Below are 27,585 nucleotides of genomic sequence, written 5' to 3'. Positions count from 1 at the left end.
TGCTGTCCCCCTCACTATCCTTTTGGCTAAGGATCACAAGATCATCTAAGTTGGGCTGTCGAGCTAGGAGAGACACGAGCAATCAAGTCTAGATTCCTTAGATTATAAAGGAGAAAACCAAGGCTTGGAAAGGCAAAAAGACTGACTTGGAGCCATAGAAAGAGTACATGACCAAGTCAGCATTCAAATGTGGATCTTTGGATTCACCTGTAGTGCTCTTTCAGGTGGACATGCTGGCCCAAGAGCTTGGCCAGCACAGGCCAAAGAAGCAGAGTCCTCAGTCGCAGAGAGGCTGGGGGATACAGATCCAGGTACACATGCAGAGAATACATCCCTCAGAGTGCTTGAGTCTCAGACTTCATCCATCTTGCCATAAAGAGATCTCAGGTGATACTCTTACTTTTCTATGTGTTCATCACACTTAGCTGAACTTCCATGATGCAATGGGCCAGGCTTTCCTTGGCCAAGAGAATTAGCATCTCACTGGGGAATTAGAGGTGGAAGAAACCTTCAAGACAGTTGTATCCTAAGCCTCTTGTGTTACAAATAAGGAAACCAAGGCACAGAAAGGTTATGTTATTGGTCTAAGAACACAAACCCAGTCAATGTTTAAGATTTAAATCCAGTTCTTCTGACTCCAAGTCTGGTGCTCTATCCACTGCGCCATGCTGCCTCTCTATTTGCCTGTGGTCTTAAAGTACCAAGCGTGAAACATATATAGGAAATAGGTGGTTGGGGAGTCTCACCAGAGGATGGGGAGGAGAGAGGAGGCTGACCAGAAGGATGGGGAGAGGACCACGTGGCACAAGGCAGTTGGGACGTACCTTATTCTCCATCTTGGCCACTCCTGTGAGGAAGAGGAGCTTAGCCAGGAAGAGGCAGATGCATAGGTGCAGGTGGAGGGTGGTGTTGTGATTCTGGATGGAGTGGCACAGCAGGAAAGTGGCAATGGCCAAGGCAAGGCACACTAGTGAAAGAATCAGCCCCACGTGGCTTATCACAAACAAGGCAAAGTCCATCTGAAAGGAAGGTGGCCCACAGAGGTCACTTACACAACACCAGATTTACAGGTTCCTCCTAGACAGGCACCTTCAGGGCTCATGCTCCACCACTCTCCCCCATCTTAGCAAAGTGTCTTCCTGCCACACTAAATAGCAGAGACTCTAGCTTGTGCAAGGATTCTAAACTGGTTAAAATAAATTGAAAGTCTGATTTCCCTCTTTATCACTCCAGGGTGTCATTTTCCTAAAGACTTCCTTCTTTTCTCACACCATTCCCCTCTCATTTCTGTCCTCTCCAAATCTCACCCATTCTTCAAGGTCCAGCTTTCCCAGCGAGCCTTCCTGGACCACACCAACCCAAAAGAATCTCTCTTCCTCCTCTGAGTTTCTACAGCTCTGAACATCATCCTACTCAGCCCTTATGAGTGTATGTCATTCATTTTCTGTTAGTAATGATACTTGTCTTCTAGCTAGACTAAGCTCTTTGAGGGCAAGGACTTTGTCTTATGCTTCTTTGTACCAACTATAGCCCTACCCACATCTAACCAGTTCCTGGTTTACTTGCCTACCCCTCATTCTACTTCTGTGACTTCTCTCCTGTCTCCTCCTTCTACCTATCCACTTTCTACTTACTATCACCATTCAACCCTGGTCTTTTATTACCATTTATCTGGACAGTTGTACTGTCCAACCCAGTATTCTCTAATCCACTTTTTGTAGCACTTTCAGAAGAATCTTTCTTATACATAGAAATGATTATTTCACCTCCTCAAAAATGTTCAAGGGCTCTTTATTGCCTCCAAATCAAATTCAAAGTCTATAGTCCAGTATTCAAGACCCTCTACAATCTGGCACAATTTTGCCTTCTCAGCCTTATTGTTCAAATTGGCTCACTCTCTGCCACTAAATCATGACTTAGAATTTCAGGTGTCCTTGTCTAGTTCCTTTTGCTCTTAATTCCTGGAATGTCTCCCCTACACTTTTTGATATATTAAATACCTTCTTATCTTGTAAATCTCACCTCAAATGCTGATTCCTCTAGGAAATGATCTGTGGTTCTCCCTTAATAATAATAATAATCTTTACTTCCCTCCCCAACAGGACTTTGATATATTTCAGTATTTGAAGCCAGACAAATATGTATATTGTTTTATCTGTGCTTATGTCTTTAGTACTTATTACAATAGAAGTTCTGTGAGGACAGGACCCTGTTTTATCTAAGCTTTGGATCTCCTAAAGCACGGATCACAATGATATCTAGTTGATGTTTAATAAATCTTTGTCAAATGAATTAATAAATGAGTAAATCATTGACACTTTGATACTTGTTAGTTGATTTGTTTGACCAGAAGAAATTACCCTGGAGCTGCTCCCCCAATCATTCCCACTGACCGTAATTTCCCCAGAGGCCATGATAACAGCCATGTTGGCCAGGTGATTGCAGCTGCACTGGGTGTGTGTTTCAGTAGAATGAAGTGTCACACAGCCTTTAGGTGTCCACCGCCCACCTTCAACATTTATATCCCAGGAGATGCAGATGGATGTGTCCGATCTCTTCTTTGGCTACAAAAGTATAAGCCCAAATGGACAAAATAGTTCATCCCTAATATATTCAATGTTAATAGCAAAAGTAGCATGATAGAAAAACTGTATTTGAGGCTCACTTCTGCACCAGATAGCTGTGTTACTGCATCTGATCTGTGTCCTGTCACTGGGTCTCATTTTCCTCATGGGGATAGTATACATAAATGATTTTGAATTTTTGTTTTGTTTTGGTTTTTGCTGAGGCAATCATGGTTAAATGACTTGCCTAGGGTCACATAGCTAGGGAGTGTTAAGTATCTGAGATCAGATTTGAATTCAGGTCCTTCTGACTTCAGGGTGCTCTATTGTGCCACATAGTTGCCCCACATAAATCACTTTGTAACTGTAAAGTATTGTGGGAGGCATTGTTAATGGCAATGAGAGTTGCCTGGAGACTGCAGGGGTATAGGAGATGTGGTAGAATGGAAATACTGAGATCTCTAAACAAACCCATTCCTCCCACTAACAGAACTGAAAGGGAAGCCCAAAATCTAGTAGTATCAGAGGGAAATGCCATGAATATAGGGCTGGGCATGTAGAAGGTAGAGAATGGAATTTTTTACATCTGGAGCAAATACCACAAACCATGAATTGAAAGGAATGTGTCATCAGATAAGTCAAAATGCAAGTCACTACCCCTCTGGCAGGGGGTAGAAGAAGGAGGGGGAAAAAAGATCCTGGGTTCCTGAGGCAAGGTTACCAATGTGGAGGACAGAAGGCAAAATTAGAGCTCACCATAGCCCACCATGCAATAGCTTCCTACTTTAGCTAGCTGGTTATTAAACTCTATTCCTAAATGCCAGGGGATTATAAGAGCCATCAGCATCCTATAATTGTGATGTCTTGGAGAAAAATCCCTAGTAACTTCACAGGGGAGGCATTCGGTACATATTTATGAAATGACTGATGGGGAGAGATTCTACCTATCAATGATTTATCAGGGGCTCTTAGCAGGGATTGCAGGAGGATCAGTTCAAAGACAGAGATAACCATCCTTACTTGGAGATTCTCCAAAGTATAGATGATTGGATTGGAGAAACTGTCTTTCTTATTGCCAGTGATAATGCCACCTACAACGCGAGAATTCATCCAAAGTTTCTGAGGAGAGTTGGTTGAGTTAGCCTCTGGATTGTAGAAGAAATTTTCATTCAGAATGGACTCCATGCCCAGGAGAGAGGTAAAAGCTACTCCCGTGATACCTGATCAACATTCCATAGAGAAACACCTCAATCAATCAATAATAACATTTATGTTGAGCTTACTATGTGCTAGAAACTGTGCTAAGCATTTCACAATTATGATCCCATTTTACAGATGAGGAAACTGAGACAAACAAACCAGGGTTACCCAGGTAACCTGATTCTGGGTTTGAACTCAGGTTTTCCTGCCTCCTAGCCTGGCACTCCATCCATTGTACCAGCTAGTTGCTCTAGTTAGATGTTAACTCCTTAAGAGCAGATCCTGTGATCGAAGCTATCTTTTTTTTTTTAGCAAGATTTCATACAGTAGCCTGAACATTCATTGGTTGTTGAAAAGAAGAATCTCTCTCTCTCTGTCTATTTCTCTCTCTTATTCTCTGTTTTTCTCTCTCTCTTTCTCTCTCTGTCTCTGTCTCTCTCTATATATATGTTTTTGTAAAATGTACCTTTCTCTTAGTGCAGCACCTATATATACCAAAATAAAATGAAAGCACTTATATATACCAAAAGTATTCATAACCCACAACAGTATTTTCTATCAGACTCTCTCCTAAGATACTCCAACATTGCTGTCTCTTGGATCTCAATCCCATCTGAATTTCCCAGAGTACCAAAAATTTTAATTAGGGATCTAAATAGCAATATTATCTGTAAAAGCCAAAACCGAGAAACAGGAAATGGCTGAACAGGTTATCATAGATAAATGCAACAGAATATTAATGGGCTGTAAAAACAATAAATATGTAGAATTGAGAGAAACATGGAAAACCTTGTAGGAAATGCTGCAGAATGAAAGAAGTCTAATTAAGAGAAAATAAATACAATGCCCACAACTTGTGCCAATGAAGGCAACTCTGGAAGGCTATAAGACTTGTAGCAATAACCAGGGACAATGCTGATTCCAAATGATTAAAGTTACAGTTTTGCTGAACCTTTTTATGAGAACCCAATAAGCAGCACTTATTAAGCTCTACTGTTTTCTGGGAATTTGGTTAGGCACTGGTGCTATTCAGACACAACTGAAGAGTCCCAAGAAACTCTTAGAATTACTCTTTTCTTTCAAAACTCAGTTCAAGCCCCTCCTCCTGCATGAGTCCTTTCCTGGTTGCTCCATACCCCTAACCCAACCCACTAGTGCTTTCTCTCTCAAAGTTATTTTACATCTATTTTGAATATAACTATTTCTATTCATATTGTCTCCTCTATTAGAATGTAAGCTTCTTCAGAGCAAGGACTCTAGACTTTGTAACTCCAGAGCCCAACATAGTGCTAGGTACATATAAAGCACTTAATTTTTTTTCAGTTAATTGATTGATTAGAGTAACTTATATTTCATTGAGAAGCTATAAGTTAACACACAATTACATCCGTGATTATTTGAGGAGAGAAGAGAGAGAGTCAGCAATAGCAACTAGGAATATTAATAATACTAATAATAGCCAGCAATTATATAGTACCTACTATGTACCAGGCACTCTCAATAGATCCTCACAATGACATGGGGAGATAGATGCTATTAGTATTCTGTTTTTAGAATTGTAGAAACTATATAACTTTCCAGCTAACAGAGACAAACAGCGTTTAATTTTAGTTTTGAATGTAGGTCTCCCTATTTGGGATAGCTAGATCTTACAGTTGAAGGAGTGCCAGATTTTGAAACAGGAAGACTCATATTCCTGAGTTCAACTCTGGTCTCAGACAATCCTCAGTTGTGTGACACTGAGTAAGTCACTTCTCTCTGTTTACCTCAGTTTCCTCATGTGTAAAATGAGCTGGAGGAGGAAATGTCAAACCACCCCGGTATTTTTGCCAAGAAAACCCCAAATAGGATCAAGAAGATCTGGACAACAACAAAAGATTTATCTCTTGTTGTGACTCACTGGGACTTGTCCCATCCCTATGGCCAGTCTACATGGCTACTGAGAATTCTCTAAGGATTTAGCTTTCATTGGAAAATCTCCATCTTGCATACAAAATAACAAGAATATTTATAATTCCTACCTGATCGGGTTGCTATACAGATCAAATAATTCCATGTGAGGTTCTTAGAAAATCTTTTGGTGCCTGCACAAAGGCCAGTTATTAGTAGCATTTTTACTGCCAAAATTTATCACTGAAGGAAAGGAATAGATTAGGACTATAGACCTAGTTTTCTGGTGTGACCAATAACAGACGCACAGTAATGACACTAAAATGGACCTCTTTCTGCTTTGCAGTTACATTATCCTATTTCCTTCCATCTGTCTCAGACCCTCTCCTAGAGTCCCTTAAAGTATGGACTCACCTGACAATGAGCCTGAGGATATAGATTCACTGATGGTACTGCACTCAATCTTCATGGAATCACCTTTGGCTGACAAGACTAAGTTTTCGGCCAGGCAGTCATCTTGGATAACTCTGCTTTCAATCTCTAGAAAGAGAGGGAAGAGCTCATCTTGGAGAACATCTCCCAGCAACACAATAACCTGGAATGCTCCAAAGAATTCAGTTTCATTCCAAGAAAGAGCCAGACTATGTGTCATGGGAAGAGCAGAGGATTTGGACTCAGAAAAATCTGGGTTGCAAATGCTAGCCTTGCCACTTACTGTATGACCTAGGACAAGCCATTCATCTCTCTGTGTCTCAGTTTCCTCTTCTATAAAATGAGGGGAGTTAGATAAGATGACCACTAAAGGCCCTCACAGCCCTAACGCCTAGGATCTTATGACTCAAATTTTCAGTAAAAAGAAGGAGGGTCAGCTGATGTCTCAGAAGGGATTCCAGAGGGCTTTGATTTTGAATTCAAGGGAAGAGTCAAAGATAGCAGAGAAATGAAGGCAGAGGCTGGAGGAAGGGGGGTATAGAAAACTCTCCAACCTAAAAGATGGAACTGGGAGGAAGCAAATTAGGGGGAAGAAGCTGGAGCTAAGCCAAGAGTGCTGCAAGTAGGGAGAGGCAGGGTCTACTTGCCAGTTTGTCCCAAATCTATCAATGCTTTAAAACCCAAAGGCAACAGCTTGGAGCAGAGGCAGGGGGCAATTACTTTTGGGGAGCTCTCTGCTGTGACTACAGGTTTCTGGCTTGGTCAGATCCAGAGTGTTGAGAATCACACAATCCTAGAAATGGAAATACCATTTCCTTCATAAAGCCTTCCCTGATCACATCCCCCTAGTCAGTAATAACTTTTCCCTCTACAGACTTCAAATAACACTTGATTTTGTATCTCTTTGATGCCCTTCTCTTGTATTATTTTGTGCCATGGTTTATTTAGATTTATGTCTCATTCATTATTGAATTTGACAAGAATAGAAGCTCTGTTTTATATAAACTTTGTATTTCTTCAGAATCTTCAGAAAGACAGTTCTCTACATGTGGTGTATTGAATGAATATAGGAAGGAAGGAGAGAAAGGGAAGGAAGGAAGGAAAGGAGAGAAGGAAGGAAAGGAGGGAGGCAGGGAGGGAAGAAAGGAAGGAGGGAGAATAAAAAGAAATGGGCTTCAGCTGATCAATGGTAGTGATTTCTACCTAGATATTCATTTGTCACTGTCTGACTGGCATTCCCAGATAGACTTTCAAAAGCTTGCAATGTGGTACTCTCCACACTGTCCAGGAAAATTGTTGCCAGAGTTGAGGTCTCCTTCTCATTCAAGTTGTGCCATGTGGATGTCTCTTCGAGAACAGATGCCAACTTCTCGGCAGCTTTCTGTCAGAAGAAAAGACTTTTCTCAATACACACTTACTGATTTTTATGTAATGAGAGAATCAAGTGTGCACAAGAGTCCATTCAGCATCATCTAAACTTAGTCACTAAGAAAGGCAACAGACCCTTAGGGACAGGAAAAAGTTCATTCTCCTTTTGATTTCTTCTGCCTCCATTGTCATCTGAAAGGCAATCCTGATCAACTTCTAGTACAATCTATTACCTCTATGTGAAGGAATAAAGACAATGAGAGGAAAAATAAGAAGGGGAGGGCAGGGAAAGAGAGAGACACACAGAGAGATGAATAGAAAGGAAAGGAGAGGGGAGGAGTTTGAGACAGAGGCAGGGGAGGAGAGTGGGGGGGGGGGGGAGGTGAACTGAATCTTTCCATAACTCTGAAATAAAGTCTCAGAACCATAGCCTCTAACCCACCTCCATCTTGCTTCCTTCAAGCACAAAAATAAAATCATGGTTTAAACCAAATACTTAATCCAGATATAGAATTGTAAATGAAGAAGTCAGTACCAGGATTTCCACTACTCAGAACAAGAGGCAAAAAGTAAGGCAAGCAATGTGAAATATAACTCAAAATTCAAAGAGGGATTAATGTAAAGACAAAGCTTGGAGACTCATAGAAAATATTGCAGAGATGGGAGACTATAGGCATGGAATGTTCCATATGCTGTCAGATAGGATTGATGCTGAATTGCTCCTCTCACCCTTTACTTTTTCATCCTCTGTTACAAGGGATTATTCATTAGATAGCAGAAAAGAGATGGATATATTTGAAAATGAAGGCAATGTAAAAACAAAAGAATCATACAATTATTTAATTAATAATTGAGAACAACTTGGTTGGGAGGGAAGGGAGAGTGAAATCCATTACTAGTACATTAGGGAATAGATCCTAGTATTGGAAGAGATTTCAGAGGTCATCTAGTTCAACCCATGACTTTGGGGATCACATAATCTTTTTACTTCCTCCCACACTTGCCTTTTTTGGGGTGAAAAAATACTGCTTAAGGAAAGAAGGAAGGAGATAGGGTGACACACCTAAAAAGGAAGCAAGGAAGGAGAAGGAACTCTGAGGAGTTAAGTCCATAGGCACTTGACTTGATTAGGAAAGGATCTGCATGGGACAGATTGTGGATGTCTCTGTGAAATGGAGGGTGCAAACTGCAGCCCATGGTCCCTATACCTTTTGGTCCCTAAAAGTCCTCTTCCTTTACTTCTCTGGCATCTTCCCAGAGTATCGTCTTGCCTCACTTACTACACTGTTGAAGTAGAGTACCCATTACATTTTTGCACTCTCCTTATTTCTGTCCCTGGCATAAAGTACTTGTTGCCCCACCTTAATTTCAATGCTGGTCAGCTCTTACTAAGCTTCTTTGTTCATGTCTCAATGAATTCCCATGACCCTTCTAACTCAACTCTTACCTCTAAAGACACAGTGGTGGTCTTATTCTCACAGGTGTCTTCCAGAACATTGAAGATGGAGTCCAGTAGCATGCAGAAGGAAGCCTGTGTGTAAAGGAGGAAAAATACAAGGGTTATGTTAAATTCGAGGTCATTAAAACTTTGAAACCTTGAGTCCAACCTCCCAATCCATAGACAGCATGATGCAATGAAGAGAACCCTGGATTTGGAGGCAGAGGTCTTGGATTCAAATCCTAGCTGCCTTTCCTTGGAATTGCCCTGGAGAGCCAGAGATCACCTCACCAAAGATGATGAGACTTTGGAGAAAGATGGCAGAAGAGAAAACATCATATAAAGAAGTCAAAGCTCACTATCTGATGAAAGCTGGACCTTTACCATTTAGCAAACATGTAAAACTCTCCAAACCAGTAAAACTATGTAAATGGGACCCTAAGAGGGACGACTTGTACAAATCGTAAGCAACTCCATAAGCTTCCCTGAGGAAGTTACACAGTTACTTTTGCAATGGTGGTCATCAACCCTGCCCCAAGAGCTGCCATGGACTATTGGTCCTTGAAACTGACCCATTACATTACTAAGAAGCCCAAACAACTGTCTTGTAGTCCCCCTTCCATCACACCGCTATTGCAGTCTCTCTGAGATTACCTCCCTTTAGTCTGTACATGTCTTGTAGACAACATAGTTGTTTTTCTCATTGTCCCCCATGGGAATGTAAGCTTCTTGAGGGCAAGACTGAATTTTTTGGCCTTTCTTTATATCTTAGAGCCTAGCACAGCATGTGGCACACAGCAAGTGCCCAATAAAGTGACCAATAGACAACTTGGCTTGCCATTCTTTAGGCTCTAATAACCAGAGATTTCAGGTCCCACAACCTTTGACCCAAGACTAGCCACAGGAATAAGAAAGGTTACAGAAGATGTCAAGGATGAAAATGTTGTTGAGCATGTGGCCAGTCCTTCAATATATTTTGTGCCTAATCCTTAGGCAGCTTCTGGCACCATCACTAGCAAGAGTTACCCAGAAACACCCACAATACAGAGAAACAACAACCTAAAAGCATCATGGGAAACTAGCCAAGCCTCATTAATCCCTACAGGGGGATTTCTTTGCCATCTTACCCAAGTCTTTTGCTTGTCTTCATTCTAAAATTCTCACTTTAACCACTATAATGCAATGTCCCAAGTTAAATACTATTCTCCTTCTTTTTATCTACTGACTAAGAGTGGTAGAAAACCAGGCACTCAACTCAGGGCTTTTGGCAGCAACTGGATGGCTCAGGAGGTAGAGCACTGAGCCTGGAGTCAGGAAGAACCGAGTTCAAATCCAACCTCAGACACTTGTTCGACAGTCACTTCGCCTGTTTGCCTTGATCCACTGGAACAAGAAAGGACAATCCACTCCAGGCTCTGCCAAACTGGGATATTCTGATCCATGGAGTCACAAAGAGTGAAGCAAGACTTTACCCACTGAACACCTAGAACTGCCTCTCTGCCTCATAGATCTATTTCCATCTTCCAGAGAAAACCTTCATTTAGGGCCAGGTCCTGCTCTTTCTCCTTCCCTCCATATCCAAGGGGGTTTTTGCTTCTGATCACAAAGGAAAGACTTTTAAATCACTTTTTAGGAAAATCATCACTTACATATTCTGGGAGCCCAGGGACAGTTGAGTTGCTGTGGCAATGCTGCACCTGTTCCTGATCCAAGTCTTCTTTGCACTTGACAAGAGTCCCTAGGAGGCCCCAAATAAGTATGTTTATGCTTCAGCAAGGTGAAGTTTAATTAAGAGTCCCAAAGCATCAGTCAGGTCAAGGTACAGGAGAAGTGAGGGTTACCATGGGGTGTGGGTGGGCAAGGAGGGGAAAGAGAGGAATTGTATGCCTCTCTCCATGTGGTTAGACATCTCATTGTCTCAGGAGAGGATCTGGTCCATGACTGTCCCTACCCACACTCCTCAGTCCACCTATCACGTCTGTGTTCTAGATTGGTATTGGGGAAAGAATGCTATAGTTGAATCCTAGAGGGTTCAGAATTTCCAGCCAGTTGTCTGGCTCACTTTCACCTCTGTAAATATCTAGGGTCCCTGTGCCATGTACCCTCTGGAACGCCCCTCCCCCCTCCCCACTTTTCATATTTTTTTGTATAATGTCTTCTCTGATTAGATTGTAAGCTCCTTGAAGGCAGGGACCATCTTTTTTCTTAGTTGCATTTCTAATGCTTAACACAAAGTAGGTGCTTAGTACATGTTTATTGACTGTTGATGTAAGATAATTCTTATTCTATCTACTTCATTTGGTCATTTTAATGAAAGCATTTTGCAAACCCAGAGTTATTGTATACATGGGAATTGCCATTATTGTTCTTTTACCTGATAGCCAGAAAAGTCTTTTTCAAAATAGATCTGGCCATGTGATTCCCCTTCTCAAAAACCTTCAGTGACTCCCTGTTGCTTTTAGGATGCAGTAAAATATGAAGTCCTCAGCCTAGTGTTCAATGAACCAAAATTTGGGCCCAACATATCTTCATAATCATTTTTATAGTTTATAGGAATTTACTCCTCTTCATTCCCTATTTGTTAATGAATAAACTGAATTATTAGCTTTTAGGGAGACTCATTATTCCATATCTCCCCTCTAAACTATCCTTCCTATATTAAACACACTCTCTTATCACGTCTACTTCTTAGAATCGTATTTTTTTTCCCTTCAAGGTTAGGACTTCTCAGACTACCTTACATATATTCTACATAAATGTTGTATGTACCTAATTATTTACACATTGTCTAAATGAGAATATTAGAGTGTAAGCTCCTTGAGGACAGGGAATTTTTTTTTTCCTTTCTATCTTCAACATTTAACACAGTGTCTGACACATAGTAGGTGCCTAATAAATGCTAATTAACTTAGGAGAAATCTAACTTCCAACTTCTGGAACTAGGAACGGTGGTCATAGAAAGGAGAAATGGGAAAACAACCAACTAAAAACACAATAGCTCAGATGAATTTGAAGACATGATCCCTTTCCTCTTTGGAAGTATTTGCTTATATCAGTCTTCCTTACTCTGTTTACTTCATTTGGCCATTTTAATCAAAGCACTTTGTTTCTAGAATCAGAATCTCCCTCCTCCAGGTCCCTTATTCTAGGATACTTTCCCTGATCACACCATCTCAAAAAATATCTCCCTCCTTTCAGGTCCTTCCTCACTTTCTGTTCAGATCACTAATTCAGCATTAATCATTCACTGATTGCCGCAGCATATTAGAGATCCACAGAAATCTAGCGTTTCAGAATTGAAGGGAATATCAGCAGCAATCTAATGAAATCATACTTGAAAGGAGTTTTGGCTGTAAACAATCTGTCCAGGCTAGGTTTGGTGGCTTCCTGAAGGATAGTCCTGTGACACTGAATGCTATGCATAGTATGAATAAGAGATATGACACTGAGTGATTGAGATACTTCTGAGCATGAGATGTTCCACACAGGTGGGAGACAAAACTTTGCATTTAGAAAAGAAGAAAACTTAGAGTTTGAAAAAAAAAAAAAAACAAAACCCAGACTGGGAGAGGAAAGATGCAAAATTTGGAATAGGTAAAGGGAAAACCCTGGAGTTGTAGACCTATGGAGAAAGTCAACTCTTCCTCCTCCCCAACATCTCTCTACATTCCCAGAGGCTGCTAAGAGAGGTATCTCTGGTGATATTGTTCCCTCCTTGACTGAACTGAGGTTTTACTTCAATACTAACAGAGTCTATTTATTCTGCATAATTTTTCCACATTTCTATATTGCTGCTTGCTTAGTTAAATCTTTTTCACTAGTTTTAATTATATTTTGTGTAATAAGCATTTGGTGGGAGAGAACTGTCTAATTTGGTTAATAATAAGCTCACTCTTATCTTTCACTTTAGAGAAATAAAGAAAAGTCATTTTCACCTTGAGCTGTTAAAAGTGCATTCGATGATCAATTCTGACAGACATGGCTCTTTAAAACAAAATTATTCAGGCCAATTCCAATAAACTTGTGATGAAAAGAGTCATCTGCATCCCGAGAGAGGACTATGGGCAATGAATGCGGATCATCACATAGGATTTTCACCTTTTTGTTGTTGTTTGTTTACTTTTTGTTTTCTTTCTCTCTTTTTTTCCTTTTTGATCTGATTTTTCTTGTGCAGCATGATAAATGGGAAAATATATTTAGAAGAATTGCACATGTTTAATATATAATGGATTACTTGCTGTCTAGGGGAAAGGGGTAAGGAAAAGGAGGGAGAAAAAATTTGAAATATAAGGTTTTGTAAGGGTAAATGTTGAAAGCTATTTTTGCATATATTTTGAGAATAAAAAGCTATTATTAAACAATAAAAGTGCACCTCTTAAATGCAAATATCAAATTTATAACAGATGTAATTCTAGCCCAATATCCATTCCGGAGATAAAAAAATAGAGAAGCCATCATCTACTGTTCTGCCCCAAAGTGGAAATGTCAGTCTCTTTTTGAATGTGGATTAGAGCTTTTTTTCTCTCCTTTATCCTTGCTCTTCCCAAAATGGCATAACCAGAACAGAAGAGATGCTCACTTGCTTTTATGCTGCAGCCCAGCCTCTGAATGAAGCCCCCAGGCCATTCTCTAGTTCTGGTGTTCCACAAGTGGATGGATAAGGTATCTTTTACCTCATCCAAATATCATCTTTTTTGTGGACTAAGATCATGGTTTTCCTTTCTGCTTTCATCACTCCTGGCTAAAGAGTCCTCAAGGTCCAAATTCCCTGCCCTACTTTGCTGAAGATCCCAGACAGATTCACAGGAATGCCTTTACTCACTTTTGCACTGTGTTCCCTGGTTTCGGAAGCTCACTTCTGAAGTGCTGGACTTATAGCCAAGGTTGCAGGTGCAGGAATAGTTTCCTGGTGTGTTGGTACACATAGCATGTGCTGGACAAGCTGTGACATCCATACATTCATCCACATCTGGGGATTGAAGAAGAAAATGTCATCATTCCACAAATTGATCATTGCAACCAAGCCCCTGGAACCCCAAAGCAAGACAATCTCCATGTACCTCCAAGTCCAGAGTAGGGGAAATATGATCAGACTCCTCAAATAACATCAGATTTGGTTGACATTATTTTTGGATAGTTTTACCAATGTAGTGGTTTTTTCTTTTTCTTTTTTCCTCTTTTATACTTTGTTATAAGGGATGGCTCTCTGGGAGGAGGGAAAGGGATATTTTGGGAAATATTTTACTTGTGAAATTGTTCCTATCTCTCTTCTATTTAGAGTCAATAAAATAGCTCATTCTTCCAGCTGTTTTGAGCCAAACAAAATTCTTTCTGCCAGTGTGGTTGAGGAGGGGGTACTCTAAGGGAATAAATAATAGAAGAGTTAGTAAATGATCACTACCTAGAGACTATACAGAATGTGACTCTGTCAGGGGATAAGTTCTTTATCTTCTCTCTTCTCCTACACCCTCCCCCCTTTTTCTCTCACCAGAGCCTGTCCTTCCTGCTTCCCTGTCTATAATAACTAGAATTCTCTCTCAAGTTCTAGGTTTTATAGTTAACAGAACTGAATCTTCAGGAAGACCATGGGTCAGTCTTGGTGCATGCTGTGAGAGGACTCTGAGCAAGTACTTTTACCTCTCAGAGAAGAAGTGTCAAAAATCACAGGTGGAACACTCCAGAGTGCAGCCCAATTACATTTAAAATGTACTTGGGAAATTGTGACTAGAATAGATAAAAAAAAATACAATAAAATATGGATAACAGTACATGTGTAAACAAAGTTAACATGCAGCTGTAGGGATCCTCACACATGGCTTAATGACTCTCATTTCTATCTAACTTAGACCTCACTGTTCCAAAATTATAAGTTGACAATAAAAACCAAATCTATATTGGTTAAAGGAATTTCTTCAATGCAAAGAATTTTCTATACCATTCGAGGTACAGGATAGATTTTTTTTTTTCATGTTTAATGTTAAGTATCTAACGAGGAAGAAGAGAATCTAAACCTATGCTTCAATTGATATGTGAAACTCCCAGACAGGAAACTTCCGCTAATAATAATTAGCAATTGCTCCAAAGTCTTAGAAAATTGCCTATGGTATACATGTCCAGGGATCACCCAACCAATGTGTAGCAGCAACATTACACCATACTGCCTCTCAAAAAATTTTTTTTCTTTTTTAATGTTAATTTGTTTTAATGTTAATTTAAAATAATAATTAGTATTATGTAGTCATCAGTATAAGTATTATGACAATTTGGACACATAATTGAAACTGGACTTTCTCTACCTAGGATGCCCTCTCTCTTTTGTTCCCTTTCTCTTCATTCTTCAATAATTGTTTTGATTTACAAAGCACTTTTTATACCTGAACTGAGCATGGTATAGTGGGAAGAGCCCTGAAGAGGAAAACAGGAACTGGGTTTAAATCCTGACTCCATCATTACCTGTACTATCTTGAGCAAATCACACATCACTCTGTGTTGTAGTTTCTGCATGGGGAAGAATAGGAAAGGAAATATAGGATCAAATGACTTCTAAAATCCCCTGCCTACTCTTTTTTCAGGACAAAAAATTAAAAATTCAGGGATGCCCATCAACTGGGGAATGGCTGAATAAATTGTGCTATGTGATTATGGTGGATAATTATTGTTCTATGAGAAATGATGAGCAGGATACTCTCAGAAAAACCTGGAAATTCCTCCATGAGCTCAAGCAAAATGAAATTTAATGTGTACAGAGTAATAGCAAAGTTGTGGGATGATCAGTTGTGAATGACTTCGCTATTCTCAGCTATCCATGCTCAGAGAAAGAGCTGATTGTATCTGAATACAGGTTAAAGCATCCTTTTTTTAACTTTATTTTTTTCAATGTTTGGGTGTTTTGGGGGATAGGCGATATGTTTTCTTTTGCAACATGACTTTTATGGAAATGTTTTGCTCAACTTCACATAATGGAGGGATTTGGGGAGAAAGGGAGAGAATCTGGAACTCAACATGTAACTGAAGAAAATAAAAATGTTAAAATATAAAAAAAAAAACTTGCTACTCTAAAATGATGATCCCATAATCACTTGTTCTTACCTGTGAGGTTGATATCACAACTATTATTATCTCCACATACCAAATAAGAAAACTGAAACTTAGAGACACTGGATGTGTCCAAAGTTACAGTTAGTAAGATGGAGCCTTGGGATCTGACTATGTCTCCTGCTCAGTCTATCACAGAGGCTCCTCTTTGAGATCCCTCTCAACTCTTATCTTCACCAAATGACCACCTTCAACCCACTGAGATTTTGCTCTTTCCCTTCCCTGATACCTTAGTGCTGAACCATCCACCTCGTAACATCTTTGGGATTTTTGTTGGGTAGTATCATTTACCGTTTCACCTTACCTAGTTTCTCATATAAAAGATGTCATACTATGAAAGGTTTTTTTTTTTTTTTTCTGTCATGGGAATGCATACCCTTCCTTTCTTAAGGTGCTTCTCTGGTGACTTTTCAAGGCATGGAGGTCACTCTTAGCTTTGCAAAGGCTATACCAAGAGATCACAAGTTTTGGCAGATCCTGTCAACCAGGAAAGATGTTCATATGGATTTGGCAAACTCCTGTGGATTAGTTTAGCTAAGTGCAGAGAAAAACTAGATTTAGGGGCAGGGAGGGGAGTCCACATCAGTGCAGGAAGATGTCTATTAAGTTAGAAATATCAGCTCAAATAAAAAGGGAAGCCAAAAGGAATTCCTGCATGTTGATTTTGTAGTGTTTTCTAAGTAATGTTTTGTATATGTTATTGTGTATTTGTTTTGTTGAATATTTTCCAGTTACATTTGTATCTGCTTCTGACTACAATCAGGAGTATTGTGCCACAAGTAGCCCACATATACCATAATTAACACTTTTATTTTATGGCATCTGCACTGAAGTATTATCCAAACATCATGGATTTTCTACCTGGTAAATATTGGAGAAATTGCCTATTCCCATCCCTTTATTTGATATGCAGGTGGATTCTGGAAGCAACTTAGACTCACTAACCAGAGCAAATTGTTCAATTTTTAGTGAAAATACTACAAATTAGGACTTAAATAATTCCTCTGTTGATTGTCTAGACATAACAAAGTGATAGAGAAAGTGTTAATTGTTTACTGAAGACGGGAATGTGCCCTGCTGCTGGCTGGTGTTATATTTCTGTCATTCAAGCAGGATCCATGAGGATATACAAAGAGTTAACCTTTGGAGTGCTAAAAAGAGAATTAATTGTTGAATTATTATTATAACTTCTGAAAGCAAAGAGAGAAATGAATATGCAGATATAATCCAACATAATCCCAGAACCTTGAAGTTTTTATTTTCTTAATTCATGTTCTTCCAAGTATATTGTAGAAAACAAATCTTGTCTTTCTAATTAGATTACAATCTCTCTGAAGACAAGGATCATCTCCCACATTTGTTTGTATACTTTCAGGCAACCTTTCAGAAAGGAGAGACTTAGAAAACAAAACATTATTTTTACAATGGCTGAACAAATGAATTCAAGAAAGCTGCAAAATAGATCATAACTTAATGTTATTGGTACCTTCACATTGAGAGTTAATAAAAGTGAATCCAGCTCCGCAGGTACAATCAAAACTTCCTGGAGTATTCCAACAGGTATAATGCTGGGGGCAAGCTGTTTCACTGAGACACTCATTGATATCTGCAGTGCAGGGAGGATATGTTTGCAATAAGTCACTAAACACCAAGCCAGATGAGATAATCCTAGACACCAGATCAGGTCATAAGTGGTACCATGAGTGTTACCTGTACATTGGAAAGACCCTGTCCTACCAGGCTTCCAAGAGTTTCCACTGGGAGAAGAGAATCCAGACAAACAGCTGCAGGTATAACTTCCAATGGTATTGGTGCATTTGGTATTGGGACCACAACGATGGGGATTCTCAGAACATTCATCCACATCTAAGTAGAAGGTGAATTTGGTCAAAAGAGTTGCCCAGACCAAGGTTGCCAAGGTTATTGTTGTAAATGGGAAACAAAGCATTTTGTTTTTCAGTCATTTCTGTAATATCTGATTGTTCATGATCCCATTTCAGGTTTTCTTGGCAAAGATACTAAAGTAGCTTGCCATTTCCTTCTTAGGTTGCTCTATAGATGAGGAAACTGAGCCAAATAAGGGGAAGTGACTTGCCCAAGATCATACAGTTAATGAGTATCTGAGATCAGATTTAACCTGAAGAAGATGAGTCTTCCTGACTCTAGACTAATTCTGTGTCCACTGTCATCTATCAGAGCATTTGCTGAAAAGTTAGTGTTGGAAACCCCAGAATAAGTCAGGATCTCTAAATTGAAAGAGACCTCAAAAGTTCCCTAATGTAATCTAGACCAAAGCAGGAATCCCTTTCATATTTCCCAACAAGTGGTCATCCAGATACTGTTGAGAGATCTTGGGTGATGGAGAAATCAGTGACTCTTGTGCTAGCACATTCATTTCTGGAGAGCCAAATTGTAAGGAAGTTTTTTTGTTTTGTTTTGTTTTGTTTTTAAGTAAATGTGTGCCCTTTAAGACTAAAGTCAATTTGCAGGCCATAATGGGCACATTACAAAGGTATAAACATACCTCCAATTCCAACTATATTTCAAATTTACTAAAGACAGAAATTCTTGTCATGTGAGTGAATCTTTTCATACTTTATACAGGATGTGAGGCTTTGAAGAACTCATTTTCATGAAAAGAGAGAGGAACTGGAAAGAAAGAAAGAGAAGAAGAGAGAGGCAGAAATAGAGAAGCAGAGACACATAGAGAGAGTGAGAAAGAGACAGGAGCAGAGAAAGAGAAAAGGCAGGGAAAGAGAGAAACAGAGAGAGAGAGAGAGAGAGAGAGAGAGAGAGAGAGAGAGAGAGAGAGAAAGGAAAGGAAAGAGAAAGATGGTTGTTGAACATAAGAATCTCTCTCTCTCTGTATGTTTTTCTGCATACACTAATAGGAAAATCTTGGAATTTTGTTTGTTTGTTCTTAATGGAAACACTGGTGATTATCAGACAAATGGTCATTGCCTGATTATACTCTAACCTGCAGAGATAAAGATTGGGAACAGATTCTGGATGATTACCCCATGTTAGGGGGAGCTCAATCACCAAGGAGACCTAGCCCCAAAGCAGGAAGATTTGTCAAGAGAAAAGTCTAAAGTTCAATTCTCCTATGTTCTACTTACTGGTATTTGGTTAGTCATTGTCCTTTATCTTAAAAAAACCCAAATAGCATCACTATGGTGGAGTCAAAGTACAGCATGTCCAATTGTGATTGATCAGACCAATAGGACCTTGGAAGGCTCTACCACACATCGACCACAGATAATGCATAGGAACATTTGGAGTAGATGTGTTTAAAAGTGCACATCACACTTTCCTTTTAAACTACTGCAATTTTGCTCTGCTCATAGAATAGGTGACCTGTCCATCAGGGTTGAGATCTCTGTAGTAGTGTTTGAATACCTGGCAATTTAATTGAAAAAGGACCTTAATATCTGGCACTTTAACCAGCCAAGTGATCTCCATATAAGTGATAACCCTCAGAATCCAAGCCTTAATAGGATTTTGTTGATCCTGGGCTAAAGGTCTTTCTAGAAGAACACAGCAGAGCCCCAGCTAAGGATCAGCTCTGGGCTTGGGCTCATCAAAGGGCAAAGTCAGTGTGAGAAATAGATGGGCATTTGTTTGGTTTCTACACTTATGAAGAATGAATTGGAGAAATGAGACTTGAATTGGAAACCCACAGGGACATTCACAATACAAGTTATCTCCACTAAAAGATTGTAAACTCCTTAGAGTCAGGGACTGAATTTCACAATCAGGGATGGCATTCTGAGATTGGAAAGGAATCCTTTGTTCTTTGCTCCTAGCTTTCCACTGTTATCTTCCCCTCTAGAATGGAATCTCCTTGGGAGCAGGGACTGGACTGACTGGGAAACACTGCTCTATTAAGTGTTTGATACCTTCAGATTTTCGTGCCTCACATTTTTAGGAAGGGCCCATTGGAAATCCCAGCCACTGGGGAAAGAAACCAAGGGATTGGGGAAGGGAGCTTGCATTATGGAACTGTCCCTTGCTTATGTATGTGTGTCTCTGTTTCAAACCATGCTTTGTGTTTCAGAGACTGTGCACCCTTTCTCCTGAGAAAAAAATAAACTTTTTTCTGCACTTAAACACAGACTCCTGATTGATTGTGTTAGTGGTTACTATATCCCACACACCCAGGATGTTCATTGGAACCACCACAACATATGAAGAGATGCCCAGCTGAGAAACCCACACACTACAGACTCCTGAAGTTAAGAGTTGCCTTAGCCACATATATTGCATCAATAAGTACTTTCCCACCACTGCACTTCAAGTTCATTTCCTTTATCCCCGTGGACATGGCATCTATTTTTGAAAGAATGTGCTCCAGATTTTTCAAGGAGAATCTGCTTTGTAACAAAGACAAAGCAAATGGCCTTAGTAAGCCAAATCAGTCAGGTGCTTTTGTTTATTCATCTGAAAAATGTGCTGGAGAAGGAAAGGGTAAATCACTCCACTATCTTTGCCAAGAAGACCCCAAATGGGCTCACACAAAGTCAGACACCATTGAAATTCAATCTACTAACTGATAGTTCATTTTGATGACAATGGAATTTTGTTCTCCAACATTAGAGTTTTCTCAAGCACACCCATGATCATTCAAAAGAATTAAGCATAATCATCCACACTGGAAAAACAAAGTGAAGCAAGAATGCACATTTTACATATTAAAAAGGCAGTCTGATCGTGAATAGAGGGATGACCTTGGAGTTAATCTACCATTACATTTAACTTACATTAACTGAAACTGAGCAAAAGAGGAGAACCTTTGCAGAAATGGTGCAGCATTTTCAGTGATCCTAGGATCATAGTTTTAAAATTAGAAAGGACTTTGAAAGTTATTGAGTACAACCACTTCATTTTACAAGTAGAAAACTGAGGCACAATATTAGACACAAAGTGGCAGAGCAAGGATTAGAATTCAGGACAGTTGAGGGCAGTGACTCAGATTTATAATCCCACATAATCTGCCAGAGGGGTGGAAGCTAGTGGATCTCAAGTTCAGGAATTCTGAGTTGCAATTAACTAAGAAGACTGAGTGTTCACACTAAGTCTTGCACCAATAAGTTGAGTGCCCAGATAGAGGGACCACCTGATTGACTAAGGAGGGACAAACCAGATCAAATAAAAAATGAATCATCTCGAAGTTCCTGGGCCATTAAAAAGGGACATTGACCCCATGAGTTGCAACTGAACTTCCAGTCTGGCTGGGATTGGAAACTCCAGTCTTTTTAAAAATTAGATTAATTTTTTTTAATTTAAAAAGAAAAAGAAATTCTCCTGACTTCAAATCCATCCTTTTTCCTCTTGTCTCATGCTGTGACTCAGGGTATTCACTGCCATGAAGACCCATACTTTTATACTTATATTCTCCTTAGTGATACAATATGACTGACAATCATGAAACATCCCAGTCTGAGAGGAATTCACATTATAAGTTATCCTAAGACTAATGGAAGAATGTAGAGTGTATTAAAAAAAAAAAATGAGTCAATCATTGCACAGGAATGAGGGATAAAGGATGTTATTATTATATTATATTATTATAAGCATTCAAATATTTTGTGATTACCTGAAAAACAAAAGTTTAAAAAAATCAATGGGAAATTCTCTAGTGGACTGAATGACACCTTTGTGGAGAATTCATAGGATGCTACCAGAGTGATCTGGGGTTTGAAAGTACAAAAGGGATGTGATCCATACAGCAAACTGAGAGAAAAACAGAGAGTGGGAAAGAGAGACACAGACCGAGGAAGAGACAGACAGACAGACAGATGGAGAGGAAGGGAAACTAACCAATCATCTAAATAGAGCCAGTTTCAAATTCTTGCATTTCTAGATCTTATTAACATGTTAAGATCTTGTTAACATAATATTAAAACTAGACAAACATTTTATAGGAATCCCCTCCATCCCTCCTCACCTTGGCACTCCATTCTGTTATCATTACTTTTCATCATTAAAAAACCACGTTTGCAGTCACAAGTGTAGTTTCCTGGGATGTTGATACAGATGGAATATGGTGGGCACATCATGGAATCTGCACACTCATCCTGATCTGGAATAAAGATTATATCACAGCTGGAATATGAGTAGTATAATGAAACCCCTCATTGAATCAATAAATATTAATTCAATGCTTATTGTGTGACAGGCACTGTACTAAACACTGAAGATAGGAGGAAAAAAAAACTCTTCCCTTAGAAGCTCACAGTCTAATTAGGGAGACAACACGCAAAATGAATATGTACAGACCAGTTATATTCAGGATCAATAGGATATAATTCAAAGAAAGAAGTTGTTGAAATGAAGAGGATTAGGGAAAGTATTCAGTAGAAGATGGGATTTTATCTGGAACTTGAAGTAGGGAGAGCATTCCAGATAAGAGAACAGGCAGTGAAATGCCCTGAGATGGAGAGGCAGCTGATTGGTATAACCTTTCTCAGCCTCAGTTTCTCAACTGTAAATGGAGATAATAATAGCACCTACCTTCCAGGGTTATTGTGAGAATCAAATGAGACAGTGTTTACAAAGGGCTTTGCAAATCTTAAGTGCTATATCAATTCTCACAATTCTTACTATGTCCTGATAATTATATTGAAATTAGTACTACCATATGTCCAAGTAGACTGAAATTCCTCTCAGTACGAAAATTATCTCTCACACTTGTCTGGATACTCTCCCAAACACTTGCACACAACTGGTCACATAGTTGGCACTCAGGTAGGAATCATTTTGATGATAAATAATAAGAGACTTCTGGGTCATATAAACAACAACACGGTGAAATGTAGACAGTTTCTCCAACTCTCACAATTTCTCCAAGTTACCCACAATAGAATTGATATATAGCAGTAATAATTATAATAATAGGCATTTATAGAGTACTTTAAGGCTTGCAAAGAACATAATACATGTTTTCTAATTTGATCCTCACGTCAATTTTGTGAAATATATAGTATTATTATTCCAATATTACAGATATGAAGATTGAGGCTGAAAGAGGTTGTTCTCATAGTCCCAAACCAAGTTAAGTGTTATAAGCAGGATTTGAATTCAGATTTTCTCCACTTCAGGTTCAATGTTCTATCTACTACATTACCCAGCTACTGAATAAATAAATAAATAAATAAAATCCAAGAAACTTCCAAACTAATAATGACTGAGTTTCTCCTGTACCTTCTCCTGAGCTGGCACCATAGGTAGAGTTTTACCTGCCCAGATACTGATCCACTTGGAACTGGGACTCTAAAGATAGAAACTTTGGGAAAATACAACTGCATCAACACAAAAGGTAAATTTGGTCAAAACTTACACCAAGGTAGCTGGGCTGATTGTTGCATATGGAAATCAAAGTATTCACAGAGAAGTTACTATCTCTCTATGGTGCCAAGAAGGAAATCCAGAACCTGGGTCTCTGAGTTGGAAAAAGCCTAGAGGTCACCCGATCTGACCTAGACCGGAGCAAGACTCCAGCATCTCCTAGAAAACCTCAAGTAATGGGGAACTCAGGACTCCTCAGAAGCCTGCTGCAGTGCTGGAGAGCTCCTTAGACTGAGCTGAAAATTGCCTTTCTGCACCTTCTCTGCCTGCCTCTCACCCTCTGTTTCTACTTTTTCCTTCTAGAACCAATCAGAACAGTTCAAATTCTTCTTTCCCATGTGACCCTGGAAGACTCTGAAATCGCTGACCATATTTCTTTCCATCTCTTCTTAGACACTCTTCCAGAATCAGCAACTGCTACTAAACCATAGAAGCCTTTCTGCCCGAGCGTCTCTGGGCTGAGAAGATCATCTTTGTTTGACTTTTAAAGCCCTTCTCAATCCACCTGGAGCCTTCCCACTTTTCCAGTTTTCCTATCCTTTACTCTCCCTTCCATGCACTCGAGTATCTGCTGACATTAGCTTCCTAATACAAAGCACTCACTCTCCCCATTCTCTGCCTTTTTACTGGCTGGTCTCTGTAACTACAATGTTCTCCCTCATCTCCACCTAATGTCTACTTCCAAAACTCAACTCCTCTACCAGATTCCTGTCCCCCACGCTTCACATCCACAAGGCCCTTACCTCTGAGATACCTTCTAAATACTCTGTATGTATCTACTTATTTAGCTGTTGTCTCTCCCATTACACTGTGAGCTCTTTGTGGACCAGAGACCACATTTTTGCCTTTGTTTGTATCCTCAGCATTTAGTAGTGTTCCTGGCACATAGTAGTTACTTAATAAATGCCTTTTGACTTGACTTCTCCCCAGACAAGCTTGTATCACCCACCAGGCCCTGTCTGTCTCTCTTAGAAGTAGGTTTCTGCCCATGAAGCCTCAGCATCTCCTGGCTTGTCCACATGATAAATCTGGGTTAGGTTAACCAAGGGTCTACATCCACTCCCACCTACCCCCCATTCCCAGTTCCACCATCTCTCGCCTTCACATTTCTCATTTGAGTCAGTGAAGATTCGCTCTCCAGAGGCCAGTGCAAATCCAGGGTTACAGGAACAGTAGTAATCCTTTCCTGTATCTATGCACCTTGAATTATTAGGGAAGGTCATGGGGTCCAGACAGTTGCTGGATATTGGAAAAAGTGGAGGGCCTAGATCCAGGAAACCCATGAGACACTCAGATGCAGGTAGGTTACATGGGGCTCTCCACATTTAAGTATACCAGAGAGAGGACTGTGGGAACTGAGTGTGGATCACAACATAGCATTTTAACTCTGTTTGTTGTTGTTTGCCTGCACTTTGTTTTCTTTCTCATTTTTTTCCTTTTTGATCTGATTTTTCTTGTGCAGCAAAATAATTGTATAGTTATGTATACATATATTGGATTTTAACATGTTTAATAGATATTGGATTACTTGCTACCTAGGGAAGGGAATGGGGGGAAGGAGGGGAAAATTTGGAACACAATGTTTTGCAAAGGTCAATGTTGAAAATTCATCCATGCAAATGTTTTGAGAATAAAAAGCTTTCACAAAAAAATTTGTGGTAATAATAATAAATCACAAGTCCCATGCCTGGAATATATCATCCCTTCCTCACCTGTGATTCTTAGAATACTCAGGTTCCTCTAAGGGTCAGCTCAGAAATCCCTTCCTCTGAGAAATCATAGCTGATCCTTCTCATTGTCAATGTCCCCTCCCTCATCAAATTCACTTTCCTTGACTTCACATAAGCCCAGAATTTCAGAACCAGAAAGATCATCAATGGACTTATAGTCCAACCTGAAGAAGAATCCCTTCTAATCCCTATCTCGAAGAAGGTGACAGGTGTGCTCTGGCTCTCTTTCTCTCTCTCTCTCTCTTTTTTTTTAATTTTTATTATTGTTATAATTCCAAATTTCATTACAATTAAAATTTAATGATTATAAGTCACATTCTAAAATCATTTAAAGCCTACTGAGGTTTACTTTCCTCAAAATAATGAAGTAATTATTTCATTAGAATCATGTCATCACAGAATTGGGGGAAATCTTATAGGTCATTGAGTCTAACAGGACCTGAACAGGAATCTCTTAAAGCATCCCTGACAAGTGCTGCATTAGCCTATGCTTGAGGACTTCCTGAGGGATGAAGAATTCATTACTTTATGAGGCATCCCTCAGTTCCCTCTTCTTTTTACAAATTAATATCTTTATTATTTTTCAAAATATATGCAAAGATACTTTTCAACCTTCACTCTTGTAAAACCTTGAGTCCCAAATGTTTCTCCCTTCCTCTCTACTTCCTCCCTTCCTCTAGACAATAAGTAATTCAATATAGATTAAACATGCAATTCTTCTAAACATATTTCCACATTTATCATGATGAACAAGAAAAATCAGATCAAAAAGGGAAAAATGAGAAGAAAATAATAAGCAAGCAAACAACAACATCAATAAAGTTGAAAATCCTATATTTTGATCCACATTTCGTCCCCATAGACCTCTCTTTGGATGTGGATGGCTTTCTCCATCACTAGCCTATTGAATTTCTGGCCCCTTCTTAAAGGGCATATCGGAACAGAAGGCTCAGGTTGGTTCCTTATGATCCACACCCCAGGAGCTCTTTTGCAGATGAATGTCCACTTAGTGAGCTTTGAAAGAAGAAACTAGGTCTGCTCTCACTGTCTTCTCCCCTTCTCAGTGTGTGGATTGGCAATACATTTGACTCTATTCCCTCATCCGTCCCAAGAGAAGCTAAGTAGGTCTGGGACTATATTTCACTGCCATTTCTGCTCTGTATTTCTTTCTTTGTGCTGAGAGAGTTGTTTCTGGTATTATTTAAATCATGTGCTCAAGAGATACAGAGTCATCTAATCGACTGTAAGTTGCCTGGCAGGTAATATTTCCTGCAACTAAACCCTTTTGAGAAGAAAAGATAATCTCTGCCAAAGGGGAGAGTCATGCATGTCTGGCTGACAAGGAAATATAGACCTTGACTTGCTGTTCAAATACTTCAGATCCATGGTGAGTGTGAAACACCTATTAAATCCTAAAGGTCTCCTGAAAGACTTCTTTCTGCCTTCTTGTAGAGGATAATGGAAATTACTATTTCATATTTTATATGTTTGTGAGTGTGTGCTTATGAGACTTTTGTCTTTTAATCATCTTTTTGTGATGGATGAAATAAATGTCTCTCCCATATGAGTTATCTACTTTCTGCTCTTTGAAGAATTTTCCTAGAAGGATCTCAGTTACAATCCTTTTAGGAAATCCCTTTTGGAAAATCCCTAGATGTGAATCATACCCTAGCTTTGTTATAGAGATTTTTTTCTGTAGTTGTATTCTGAGTGGGAGTGGAACGAGTCAAATGGTGTCCTAAAAGCCTCTCATACATGGGCATGGGAATGCATGTTCTTCCTTTCCTAAAGTCCTTCTCTGATGACTTTCCAAGACATAGAGGTCACTCGTAGCTTTGCAAAGGCTATACCAAGAAACCACAAGCTTTGGCAGATGCTGCCAACTCTGGAAGATATTCAGATGGGTTTAGTAAGTTCCTGAGGATTAATCTAGCTAAGGGCAGAGAACATTATCATCAAGTAATTTACTACCAAGTAATAGACTGGGGGTGGGGGAGAGGGTTAAGGTCTACAGCAATTTAGGAAGCTGTCTATGAAGGCAGTAATATGAAGCTCAGATAAAAATAGGGATCAATAAGTATCCCTATTCTCCACATATTGACTTAATTTGTAAATGTAATGTTTTCTGTTTTATTTTATTTTTATTTTTTTTGTTGAATATTTCCCAACTATATTTTAATCTGCTTCTGGCTACTATCAGGCATGGTCTGCCACAAGCAGCCCAAATGTGCCATGACATATCTATGTATCATGGCATCTGCATTGGCAGTATCATGCAAGCATCATGGATCTCCAGCGGGTAAACACCAGAGAAGTCACCTACCACAGTTCCTTTGTTTTACAGGCAGAGATATTCTGGAGGTAGAGTAGCTAACCACAACTAATTGTTCAAATTTCAGTGCAAATGCTACAAATCAGGACTTGACTAATTATTTTGTTGGTGGTCTACACTTAAGAAAACGATGGCAAAAGTATTAATTGTACAGTTTAAAGTTAATGTGTGCCATCCCTACAATCTTTT

At 39.4% G+C, this 27,585-nt stretch overlaps 1 protein-coding gene across 1 annotated transcript in view; it reads right to left on the bottom strand.

Annotated features, from left to right (window-relative positions):
* The window catches only part of LOC127544857 (adhesion G protein-coupled receptor E1-like), a 57,926-nt gene that overhangs the window by 12,700 nt on the left and 17,641 nt on the right, over positions 1 to 27,585 (bottom strand). The window contains exons 7-18 of the mRNA XM_051971725.1: positions 24,434 to 24,598; positions 21,935 to 22,069; positions 17,698 to 17,853; positions 17,474 to 17,593; positions 13,715 to 13,861; positions 10,545 to 10,630; positions 8,902 to 8,994; positions 7,290 to 7,467; positions 6,069 to 6,194; positions 3,585 to 3,784; positions 2,394 to 2,564; positions 825 to 1,019 (exon numbers count right to left, since the gene is read on the bottom strand). Coding sequence (XP_051827685.1) covers positions 825 to 1,019; positions 2,394 to 2,564; positions 3,585 to 3,784; positions 6,069 to 6,194; positions 7,290 to 7,467; positions 8,902 to 8,994; positions 10,545 to 10,630; positions 13,715 to 13,861; positions 17,474 to 17,593; positions 17,698 to 17,853; positions 21,935 to 22,069; positions 24,434 to 24,598 — 1,772 coding nt within the window. The remainder of the gene's footprint in view (positions 1 to 824; positions 1,020 to 2,393; positions 2,565 to 3,584; positions 3,785 to 6,068; positions 6,195 to 7,289; positions 7,468 to 8,901; positions 8,995 to 10,544; positions 10,631 to 13,714; positions 13,862 to 17,473; positions 17,594 to 17,697; positions 17,854 to 21,934; positions 22,070 to 24,433; positions 24,599 to 27,585) is intronic.

The sequence above is a fragment of the Antechinus flavipes genome, chromosome 1, assembly GCF_016432865.1.
Source record: "Antechinus flavipes isolate AdamAnt ecotype Samford, QLD, Australia chromosome 1, AdamAnt_v2, whole genome shotgun sequence".
In the NCBI taxonomy this organism is placed as follows: domain Eukaryota; kingdom Metazoa; phylum Chordata; class Mammalia; order Dasyuromorphia; family Dasyuridae; genus Antechinus; species Antechinus flavipes.
This window is presented reverse-complemented; position numbering and strand designations above follow the sequence as displayed.